The sequence below is a fragment of the Littorina saxatilis genome, linkage group LG3 (assembly GCF_037325665.1).
Source record: "Littorina saxatilis isolate snail1 linkage group LG3, US_GU_Lsax_2.0, whole genome shotgun sequence".
Taxonomy (NCBI): domain Eukaryota; kingdom Metazoa; phylum Mollusca; class Gastropoda; order Littorinimorpha; family Littorinidae; genus Littorina; species Littorina saxatilis.
In genome coordinates this window covers 17,154,656-17,166,679 of record NC_090247.1, presented here as the reverse complement: position 1 = coordinate 17,166,679, position 12,024 = coordinate 17,154,656, and the positions used below count along the sequence as shown (strand labels likewise).

Sequence of the window (12,024 nt, the reverse complement as noted above, 5' to 3'; positions counted from 1 at the left end):
AAAAAACTCCTTCGCGTTAAGTGTAAAATCTATAATTTACATGTCGGGGGAAACATATTCGCTGTGGAGGTGGTAAATAAGTAGATAATCCTGTATCCTCTTTTGCACGGATCGGCTTGATGCTCTATACATTATTCAAGGTAAGAAAAGGCTATCACAGACCAACAAACAAAAGTCTCTTGTTCTATAGAGAGTTTTGTCCAATATATCCGTTTTCACTGGAAGCACTGCTCATTTCAGTCTCGTTACAGGATGAAAGAAGAAGCTTTCAGCTTTTGTTGTTGTTTGGTTTTTGCATGAATAATTAGTGCCTTTGCCCCGTCCGGCCTTAAACAATGGGAAGGCTTTGTTTTAAATTCCCCAAAGGCGGCAGGCAGCGGGATGGGAATTACAATAAATTAAAAGAAAGTTATAGAGTGCAGACACATTAGTACTAGTATGCAAAGAAGAACATGTCAGCGAGGATTTGATATGGGGACAAATGATGCCATATTCACAAAAAGATAATAGTCCAGTGAATTTCTTTAAAAAAAAGTCCTCAACCTTAAACTAATTGTCTAACTTTTGATCCAAGTTGTTTTATAGTGAGTGAGTGTATTTTCATCACACAATTAAATCAGCTAAAATCCGCTGAGCGGAAAGGTGCTTTTTCTCAGGTCAAAGAGTGCATACCTTACAGAAAAGTAAAGTAAACATTGAGAATGCCCCATGACGCAAATTGACACGCTTTAACAAAAAATAATTGCATCACAAACCAGACACCACAGAGGGTATTAGTTTTCACAATCAAAACATTGTATACAACGCACTGGCTACACGCACTTCGAGTATATAAATATTATACACGATTCTGCCCCTGTAAACACTCCGGCGAACTTGACATAATTATACAGCCACTTTGTGATAGGAATGAGCCGAACTCATTTTGACCTGAGGTCGGGATGATCACAGAGTGCAAAAACAAAAACACCCTATGTGTGTGTGTATGTATCTGTTCGTGTGTGTGTGTGTGTGTGTGTGTGTGTGTGTGTGTGTGTGTGTGTGTGTGTGTGTGTGTGTGTATGTGTGTGTGTGTGTGCGTGTATGTATGTGTGTGTGTGTGTGTGTATGTGTGTGTGTGTGTGCGTGTATGTGTGTGTGTATATGTGTGTGTGTGTGTGTGTGTGTGTGTGTGTGTGTGTGTGTGTGTGTGTGTGTGTGAGAGAAACTTTGTGCTACGTGTAAAATCTATAATTTACATGTCGGGGAAAAATACTCGATGGGGAGATGGTAAATAAATATGTCATCCTTTATTCTTTTTACAGGGATTGGCTTACTGGTTCATTGATTATTCAAGGTAAAAAAGGTATGCCAGAGATCAACAAACAAAAGTCTATTGTTTTCTTGAGAGTTTTGCCCAGTATTCTGTTCAATGAATTGCTCCATAGGGATACGACAAGTTGAAATTGAATGCCTCCTGCTGACACAGTGTAAACTGTTGCCAGAAGATTCATCAGTTCTGCTCATCAGGCCCGATTGAGTTTAACGTTTTCTGGATTTTACTTACCTTTTTCTTAGCCTTGTGATTATATGCTTTGTGAGGTAAGTCATACCTTTTTCCAAACCCTGTGTTTGTATGATTTGCAGTATTTTCAGGTACGCGTTTGTGAAGTCGTCATACCTTTTAAATACCCTGTGTTCATGCGCTTTGAGATAGCTCAAGAAACACCTGGGTGTACCTGTTTAAAACTCTGTGTTTATATTGTAACGAAAGCGGATTGCTCTCTTTGATTGTTGTGATGTGTGAAATAAATGTTAGTGATGATGATGAATAAAAGAAAACACAAATTGTTGCAGGTTTCAAGACTCAGATTTGATTATCTGATTTGTGTAGTCATTGTCAATAATTTTACATCTCATGGCAATAATCATTCCCCGTCGCGATATAACCTTCGTGGTTGAAAACGACGTTAAACACCAAATAAAGAAAGAAAGAATAATCATTCAGAAACTCAGTTAGAATGACAAATGTATATATATCTGGTAATGTACCAGTAATCCGTTAACATCAAAACATCACTGGAACGTCCATACGATTAGAAGGCTCTTCCAACCATCCTTTACATTAGACTGCTCTCAAAATCTTGTTCGCGTTAGACAACTTCAATTATTCCTCTTCTTCAATAACTTGTTCCCAATCCCCTTTTTTCCCGTTAGACCGCTTCAGTTACTCCTCTTCTGTAACTTGCTCCAAATCCCCTTTTCCCGTTAGTCTGCTCCGTACCCAGAAGAAGACCTACGATTAAAGAGCAGACATCGGCCTCGAGGTGCACCGCAATTGTTAAGAATTCGTAGCCTTTTCTTGTTGAGTATTTTGTCTGCAAAATATATTCAGGATCATCAAGACTTGAAAAATAGAGTGCGCCCTGCAGAAACTACGATTTCTTGGTGGTTCGTTCGTTACTTTTACCGTCCTGATCACTTACATTGGCACCAGAGTGTGCGAACGACTCCAAAATGCAGATGGAACACACCAACCTCGCTACTTCGAAGCCATTTTCAGCAATCTCAGTCACTATTCATTTTTCAATCATATGGTTACGTAAACTTATAAAGTCGAAAGATGTCCAAATTTCGACGCGTTTCGGTCAGCCCAAACTTACTGGTCTCGGTAAAGGCCGATCAACTGTGATCAGTTTCCATCTTGTGAGCCGGCCATGTTGAACATGTTGATATTGCTTTCAGCGACTTGTTTCACAGTTCCAGTCAAACGTTTCTGTGATTGTGTGTTGCCCCTCTATCTTATTTTCCAACCTTGCGTTCGTTCCGTGTTGCTTTTTACATTTAGTCAAGTTTTGACTAAATGTTTTAACGTAGAGGGAGGAATCGAGACGAGGGTGTGGTGTATGTGTGTGTGTCTGTGCGTGTGTGTGTGTGTGTGTGTGTGTGTGTGTGTGTGTGTAGAGCGATTCAGACCAAACTACTGGACCGATCTTTATGAAATTTGACATGAGAGTTCCTGGGTATGATATCCCCGAACGTTTTTTTCATTTTTTTGATAAATGTCTTTGATGACGTCATATCCGGCTTTTCGTGAAAGTTGAGGCGGCACTGTCACGCTCTCATTTTTTAACCAAATTGGTTGAAATTTTTGTCAAGTAATCTTCGACGAAGCCCGGACTTCGGTATTGCATTTCAGCTTGATGGCTTAAAAATTAATTAATGACTTTGGTCATTAAAAATCGGAAAATTGTAAAAAAAACAAAAAATGTATAAAACGATTCAAATTTACGTTCATCTTATTCTCCATCATTTTCTGATTCCAAAAACATATAAATATGTTATATTTGGATTAAAAACAAGCTCTGAAAATTAAATATATAAAAATTATTATCAAAATTAAATTGTCGAAATCAATTTAAAAACACTTTCATCTTATTCCTTGTCGGTTCCTGATTCCAAAAACATATAGATATGATATGTTTGGATTAAAAACACGCTCAGAAAGTTAAAACGAAGAGAGGTACAGAAAAGCGTGCTATCCTTCTAAGCGCAACTACTACCCCGCTCTTCTTGTCAATGTCACTGCCTTTGCCGTGAGCGGTGGACTGACGATGCTACGAGTACGAGTATACGGTCTTGCTGCGTTGCATTGCGTTCAGTTTCATTCTGTGAGTTCGACAGCTACTTGACTAAATGTTGTATTTTCGCCTTACGCGACTTGTTCTTTTTGTTGCCGTTTCCTGTTCAAGCTTCCATAAGCGAAACCTTCCGGTTGGCCTAGTGGTAAGGCGTCCGCCCCGTGATCGGGAGGTCGTGGGTTCGAACCCCGGCCGGGTCATACCTAAGACTTTAAAATTGGCAATCTAGTGGCTGCTCCGCCTGGCGTCTGGCATTATGGGGTTAGTGCTAGGACTGGTTGGTCCGGTGTCAGAATAATGTGACTGGGTGAGACACGAAGTCTGTGCTGCGACTTCTGTCTTGTGTGTGGCGCACGTTATATGTCAAAGCAGCACCGCCCTGATATGGCCCTTCGTGGTCGGCTGGGCGTTAAGCAAACAAACAAACAAACAAAAATCCAAAAGCGTAAATTCGAATTGTATTATGCTGTTCTTGTATTGGTGAGAACAGAATATTTTTTTTTTTAACTTTGTTCATCTCACCACAGGTTCTTTGTTGTCTAGGTTTCTGGAATCATCATGCTTTTGGTGGGAACTCTACTAACCGCTCTCTTCATCTACCTTCCCATGCAACTCGTTAAGACTGAGGTCAACAGTAAAGTGTTCGCTCAGCAACCCGGGACATCAGGTGTTCTATTCACAGAATACACACTGTTCAGTTCCCAAGAGGTCGCTAAGGGTGCTTGCGCGTCAAGGTGTCTTCGGAATGCACTTTGTCTGTCCTTCACCTTCACAGGGGTCGTGCAGCCGGGAAACTGTCAAGGTCATAGCAAGATAATGACGTTTTCTGACGTGAAGGTCGCAGAGGTCGGGGCACAGACGTACGCTGTCAGAGAAGCAGAAGGTAAGCAATCGCAGCGTGGAACATGTGTGTGAGTGTGTGTGTGTGTGTGTGTGTGTGCGCGCGCGCGTGTGTGAGTGTGTGTGTGTGTGTGTGTGTGAGTGTGTGGATGTGGATGTGCGCGTGTGTGTGTGGATGCGGATGTGCGTGTGTGTGTGTGTGTGTGGGTGCGTGTGCGCGCGCACACGCGACGTGTGCGTGTGTGTGTGTGTGTATGCTTGCTTGCGCGCGTCTGTGTGTGTGCGTGTGTGTGTGTGTGTGTGTGTGTGTGTGTGTGTGTGTGTATGTATATATGTGTGTGCTTTCACCTCCAAATTTCAAACCAAACCTAACCGAACACTTCATGTCCCCAATTCAAGGATGCAGCTCTTTGAATCAAGTTCAGCCTATTCTGACATCGCAGTATGGAACTCTCTTCAAGAACCTATGAGTATCAGTACATTCATTCGTAAAGTACTTCTTGTCGTATTTGATGACATAAAACGAACACTCGTGGTAATGGAAGACTTCGTTACCTCATCTCATCTCATCTTATCTCTCGCTGTGCACCTCTTGGTGTGTTACCCCTCCCCCTCCCACCCCGTTTTTGTATGACTGGAGAATAACCTAATTAACTCGCCGAGTGGTAACGCACTTGCGCTCGGAAGCGAGAGTTTGCGGGTTCGACCCTGGGTCAGGGCGTTAGTAATTTCCTCCACCCTTTCCTTTTCAAGTGCTAGTCTTTCGGATGAGACGAAAAACCGAGGTCCCTTCGTGTACAATACATTGGGGTGTGCACGTTAAAGATCCCACGATTGACAAAAGGGTCTTTCCTGGCAAAATTGTATAGGCATAGATAAAAAATGTCCACCAAAATAATAGGCCGTGAAAAGTAGGATATGCGCCGAAATGGATGCGATCTGCTGGTCAATGTGAATGCGTGATGTATTGTGTAAAAAATTCCATCTCACACGGCATAAATAGATCCCTGCGCCTTGAGTCCGAGTCTAAAGATACGCGCGCGATATAAGGCTTCATATAATAATAACACATGTAACCACTGGGTATTAAACAACAGAATAAACTCAAACTGTATCACTCTGCCTCTCTCAATGACATTTACCATTCCCCTGTATCATGAGTACACTGGTACACTTCATTCAATTACCGTTGCAGAGTGGTGGGAGAAAAGTTGCAGCACTGCAGCGGATTGCGGGATCAACGCTTACGTGATATGTCGTAGGAACGTGTGCGTGTGCCCACCTGGCCACTACGTCTCTGAGGGCCTCAACCAGTGCGTCAGCGGTCAGTATTCCTACTTGCATTCAACTTTGTGCAGACGTATGTAGCCACATGGGTATGAATAAATCCAAAAACAAAGAGACTGCCAACGTTCATTATTCAGAATCAAAAAACAAAAAAAGTAATAATCATTCATTCGCATGTTACTTCCTCACAAGCGGCCGAACATTCCATCAAGCTAAGTTATTGTTACGAATTGTTTGTCTGTGCACTTAAAAGACCGTTAGGTCGATATATTTTGTGACTATAACGTATTGTTTTGTCAATAACAAACGTTCCAACAACTTACCTTTCTTGTTTATTTATTCACATAGGTGTGAGGCAACGGAGACTTGGCGCCATAGATACTAGACAACAGGGAGACTTGGCAATAGGAACGTATAGCCATTAGACAGCACAGAGACTCAACGACAATAGACGTAGCCACATAGATATGTGACAGCACAGAGTCTGAACAACAGAGAGACTGGGCAACGGAGAGACTTGGCGATACGGACGTAGACACACATATATATATATGTCATTGATAAACTTGTACATATATATATATATATATATATATATCCCATGACCTCCCTTCTTTGTCTCTGTTACTTCAGTATGGGTATATATGTTGTATTTTTATAGCTCAATAAATACATCATGGACTCAAAAAAATATATGATAGTGCAGATTCCGATTTGGGCGAAGAACTACTTTGCTCCCGACCTTTGACCTCGCGCCGAACAATGTGACACATTTGTATGAAGTTCCAAAATCGTATTGCACGGCTCAGAAAACCATATCAGTTGCACGCAAAAATGAATCTCAGAACTGATCTGATGTATGAGATGCAATAAGCAAACGTTTCTTTCATTATGAAAGCAATGCAGGTGGGAAAAAACGAACATTCAACTTACAAGATAACCAGATGCTAGCGAACCAAAACAAAAACACGAGTACCCTCCCCTTGCTTCGTTAGCAGACGACTTTTGAGAATCTGTCAGACCGTCCTTACCTGGCACGGTTGGGCTTCGCTATCATCAGCTGTTTCACGTGTTTTGCGAGCAAGTCTACTCTTTTGCCTGGCTCTGCAGTAAGTCCACATTGGCGATGAAGGTATCTAAGAACTTAACATGTGTGTATTTTTCCGTAATCCAGTCATATTCTTTCAAAATGCAATCAAGCGGCGGTGACAGACTTGGGTCCTGTTTTCCTCGCACCCATACCAGTTTAGGTTCATGCAAACACACTCGCAAAACATGTAGATACATTTCAAATAGGGAGCAAATGGTTAAATCTACATATGTGTTCCCTAAAATTTGCTTCTCTGTCAATAAGACTAATTGTATAATAATGCGTTCGAAAAAAACAACGTGGAATCGATTCTGAATCGAGTCGAGTAAGCCAAATGGGGGCCAAACCGGTTTCCCCGTTCCGCCGACCTGAAACGCAAAAGAATTGTGCGCTTCAACTAAATGGATTTCTATACGACTTCATTACTTTCTTGCAACTTATGAACCTTTACTTAAAGCTTTTAAACGGTCTGAAAGTAGTGTTACCGCGTACTTATAGATGCACTCATTCGTTTTATTTTTTCAGCGACGGTCACTTAGTTTAAGGTTGCAAAAAGGCCAAGTCTCGCTGAAAACACCGTTTCACACTCCACAGATCGCAACAGTGCCGCTAGTAGTCTACACTTTGTGTTTGATGGTAGAATGGGATATACAGATTACAACACTCGTGGTTTTTTATATGGCTTGTATTTCAGTCAAGACCCAGCGGGAATATCAATCGAGAGCCACTCGCCAAAGGCTCGTGTCTCCCGATGATATTCATCCGCTGGGTCTTGACTGAAATACAAGCCATATAAAAAACCACTCGTGTTGTAACCTATACATATATATATATATATATATATATATATATATATATATATATATCTATATATATATATATATATATATATATGTCATCGATAAAGGTCAGCATATATACTTGCCAAAACAGAGAGACTAGTCAATAAGGTTAGTGTGTTGCAGCATAGAGTCTGAACAACGGAGAGACTGGGCAACAGAGAGACTAGATAACAGGGAGACTTGGAAATATGAACATTTAGCCACATAGTTATGCGACAGCTTAGATAGTTAGTTAGTTAGTTATTAGTTGTTGCTTTTTGGGTCCTGCGGACCATATAGGCCAAATCAGGACCCCAGACAGCTTAGAGTCTGAACAACAAAGATATTGGGCGACATAGAGACTAGTCAGACAACAAGGAGACTTGACAATAGGAACGTAGCCACTATGTTATCGGACAGCACAGAGTCTGAACAACAGAGAGACTGGGCAACAGAGAGACTTGGCGATACGGACGTAGGCACATAGATATATATATATGTCATCGATAAAGGTCAGCATATATACTTGACAACAGAGAGACTGAGCAATGAGGTAGATAGGTGGCAGCTTGGAGACTGAGCAATGAGGTAGATAGGTGGCAGCTTAGAGACTGAGCAATGAGGTAGATAGGTGGCAGCTTAGAGACTGGGCAATGAGGTAGATAGTTGGCAGCTTAGAGACTGAGCAATGAGGTAGATAGGTGGCAGCTTAGAGACTGAGCAATGAGGTAGATAGGTGGCAGCTTAGAGACTGAGCAATGAGGTAGATAGGTGGCAGCTTAGAGACTGGGCAACAGGGATGATGTGCAAGAGTATACGGCGTGTGTGAACGATGAAAAGCAAAACATCAGAGAGAGAGAGAGAGAGAGAGAGAGAGAGAGAGAGAGAGAGAGAGAGAGAGAGAGAGAGAGAGAGAGAGAGAGAGAGAGAGAGAGAGAGATCGAGAGAGGGGGAGAGATCGAGAGAGAGAGAGAGAGAGAAAGAGAGAGAGAGAGTGAGAGAGAGAGAGAGAAAGACAGAGAAAGACAGAGAGACAGAGAGACAGAGAGAGAGACACACAGAGAGAGAGAGAAGTCTGAAATCTGAATGTCTGAATGTTTTAATGAGTAGGCCTTGGGCCCTTTTCATGGAGATGAGCACATCTCAAGCACCAGCATACAAATGCACATTGTGAACAAAAACAAGAACATCCTACTAGTATCGCCCTGTTTCGTTTACGGATTATGGATTACGAATGGAAAGCGCCTTCATGACAAATGTAGAACAAGTCGCGTAAGGCGAAAATACAACATTTAGTCAAGTAGCTGTCGAACTCACAGAATGAAACTGAACGCAATGCAACGCAGCAAGACCGTATACTCGTAGCATCGTCAGTCCACCGCTCACGGCAAAGGCAGTGAAATTGACAAGAAGAGCGGGGTAGTAGTTGCGCTGGGAAGGATAGCACGCTTTTCTGTACCTCTCTTCGTTTTAACTTTCTGAGCGTGTTTTTAATCCAAACATATCATATCTATATGTTTTTGGAATCAGGAACCGACAAGGAATAAGATGAAAGTGTTTTTAAATTGATTTCGAAAAAAAAAATTTGATAATAATTTTTATATATTTAATTTTCAGAGCTTGTTTTTAATCCGAATATAACATATTTATATGTTTTTGGAATCAGAAAATGATGGAGAATAAGATAAACGTAAATTTGGATCGTTTTATAAAAAACATATTTATTTTACAATTTTCAGATTTTTACTGACCAAAGTCATTAATAAATTTTTAAGCCACCACGCTGAAATGCAATACCGAAGTCCGGGCTTCGTCGAACATTACCCGACCAAAATTGCAACCAATTTGGTTGAAAAATGAGGGCGTGACAGTGCCGCCTCAACTTTCACGAAAAGCCGGATATGACGTCATCAAAGACATTTATCAAAAAAATGAAAAAAAAAATTCGGGCATTTCGTACCCAGGAACTCTCATGTCAAATTTCATAAAGATCGATCCAGTAGTTTAGTCTGAATCGCTATACACACACACACACACACAGACACACACACACACACACGCACATACACCACGACCCTCGTCTCGATTTCCCCCTCTATGTTAAAACATTTAGTCAAAACTTGACTAAATGTAAAAAACGTAGCAATAGCGGCTTACTAGTGTTTGAAAACAGCATGGTTAATTTAAACAATGATGGGATTCTAGTGTATTTTCGTGGAATATAATATTCTCTTAACTCAGCATATTTAGGGTATACTAAAACAAAGTGACATGTGAAATATCAACATTCAAAACGGTCTGTATTGTGCAAACATTCAAAAAGAGATGAAGCAGTCAATACTGTGTGGTAGCGCACGAGAGAGAGAGAGAGAGAGAGAGAGAGAGAGAGAGAGAGAGAGAGAGAGAGAGAGAGAGAGAGAGAGAGAGAGAGAGAGAGAGAGAGAGAGACACTCTCCCAAACAAACAGTAACTTAGTTGATAAAGCACAAATATTAACAAACCGCTTGAATGGGGAATTTGCAAGAAATGTACTCCAAACCGATGCAAAAATCAGTGTGCGTTATAATGAATAAGTCTGCAAGTTTGGAACATGCAAATGGCGTTATTTTATTATCCCCTTGCAGGGAACAAAAATCAGATTGACATTTCTTTGGAACTGTGCTTGACTGGATGGTTAATAATGGTTCATCGTTCTTGCTATATGTTTTGTTTTGTTTGTTTGTTTTAACCCAGACTGCCCTGTCTCCTCCCTGACTCCCAACTTCGTTCAATACCACGAGGCGGGAATCGCCGGTCACAACATAGTTGACGTTGACGGGGACGCTGCCACGTGCATGGAGGCCTGTGTCCAGAGCACCTCCTTCTACTGTCTCAACTTTGAGTACTATCTATCCGAGACGAGATGTCCACTCGGGGATGCCACAGAAGTCAACTATCCTGGCATCTGGATCGAAAATGATCCTGGCTGGATCCTCTACCAGAGAAACTGTCAGTAGGGTGACAATCAAATCTGCAAGACAGATAGACTGCTAGCGGTCCACGTCAAGAATTAAAACAGAAAAGAAAAAAAAGAAAGGTTAAATTGTTGGAACGTTTACAAAAAGCTTCGATCTATCGGCTTTTACCAAGAGCAGGGATGGCCAAATCGTCCGCCCGATCGCCAGGGGCGAGTAAAAAAACCGCTGGGCTAGTAGAAACCGCCTGGCAACTCGCCCGGCTGGCCAGTGAAAATCTGATCAAATACGTCCCTTTTGGTTGTCATATCAAGTTTCAAAGCCATATAAACACCGCATATGCAGCAACTATGCATGTACCGGGCCAGTGACATTTCTGGGGGGCTAGTGACTTTATTGAAGTTACTCGCCATGATGGCTAGTTAAAATGTTGATATTTGGCCATCCCTGAAGAGTAACTACAGACACAAACAAATGATGCTGTGTCTTATTTGCAAATGTGGCTGGGAGCCCAAGCTGATTGATAGTCTAAATTCTTGTGAAAGTTTGATTTTGTCTTGAATTCAACGTTCCGATAATTTACAATACAATACAATACAATACAATACAATACAATACAATAACTTTATTAATCTCTAAAAGAGAAATTACATTGCTGAGCGTTTGTGTCCGTAATAATAACATACATAAAACATTCAAAATAAACATTTGTTCTTTGTCCTGAGAAAATATAGCACATTGGTTATCACATAAGAAAGTATATTAAAAATAAATTAACATGCATTCACCATCAACAATGCACAAAAGAAAGTCAGCACCTTGCCGGTTATCACATATTGTCTAAGATTAAGAGAGTAGAATGCAAAACAAAATCAACAATACTGAAACAATACAGAACACTGACCCCGTGCATCAGAGCGACAACACCAGCATCTACCGCCCCACCTGAGAATTGAAGATGTGAATTGCAGATGGAATGAACGAATTTCTGTAGCGTGTGGATCTTGCGGTTGGTTGTCTGAATCTGTTGCTCCTGTCTGTCCGTCTACTGTCAAATTCCGGTCTGAGTGGGTGCGAGTCGTCAGCCAAAATCTTCTGTACCTTGTCAGTCAGTCGTCGTTCATGTGTTGATGTGAAATTGTCCTGCTTCCTCCCAACCACCCCACTTGCTTTCCTGATGAATTTATCTAATCTATCCCTGTCTTGCTTGTTGATGTTGCCACCCCAACACACGGAGCCAAAGTACAACACACTATTGCACGTTGAAGTGTAAAACATCTGAAGGATTTCTTGTCTGATGTTAAAAGACCTGAGTTTTCTCAAAAAGTACAGGCGAGAGTGGAGTTTCTTCACAAGGGCATCAGAGTTTGGTTTCCATGTCAACTTATTGTCTATAATCACCCCCAAATACT

General features: G+C 41.3%; 1 protein-coding gene across 1 annotated transcript; it reads left to right on the top strand.

Annotated features, from left to right (window-relative positions):
- Positions 1 to 4,165: 4,165 nt before the first annotated feature.
- Positions 4,166 to 11,764, top strand: LOC138961750 (uncharacterized). The gene is made up of 3 exons (XM_070333422.1): positions 4,166 to 4,503; positions 5,656 to 5,784; positions 10,392 to 11,764. Exons 1-3 carry the CDS (start codon positions 4,179 to 4,181, stop codon positions 10,652 to 10,654), a joined length of 717 nt encoding a protein of 238 aa, XP_070189523.1. The 5' UTR covers positions 4,166 to 4,178; the 3' UTR covers positions 10,655 to 11,764.
- Positions 11,765 to 12,024: the final 260 nt, after the last annotated feature.

Excerpts from the sequence above, each read along its gene's own strand:
- LOC138961750 (XM_070333422.1), top strand. The coding sequence starts at position 4,179 with ATGCTTTTGGTGGGAACTCTACTAACCGCTCTCTTCATCTACCTTCCC. Across the intron at positions 4,504-5,655 it reads CGCTGTCAGAGAAGCAGAAG|AGTGGTGGGAGAAAAGTTGC; the intron begins GTAAGCAATCGC and ends TTACCGTTGCAG. Across the intron at positions 5,785-10,391 it reads CCTCAACCAGTGCGTCAGCG|ACTGCCCTGTCTCCTCCCTG; the intron begins GTCAGTATTCCT and ends GTTTTAACCCAG.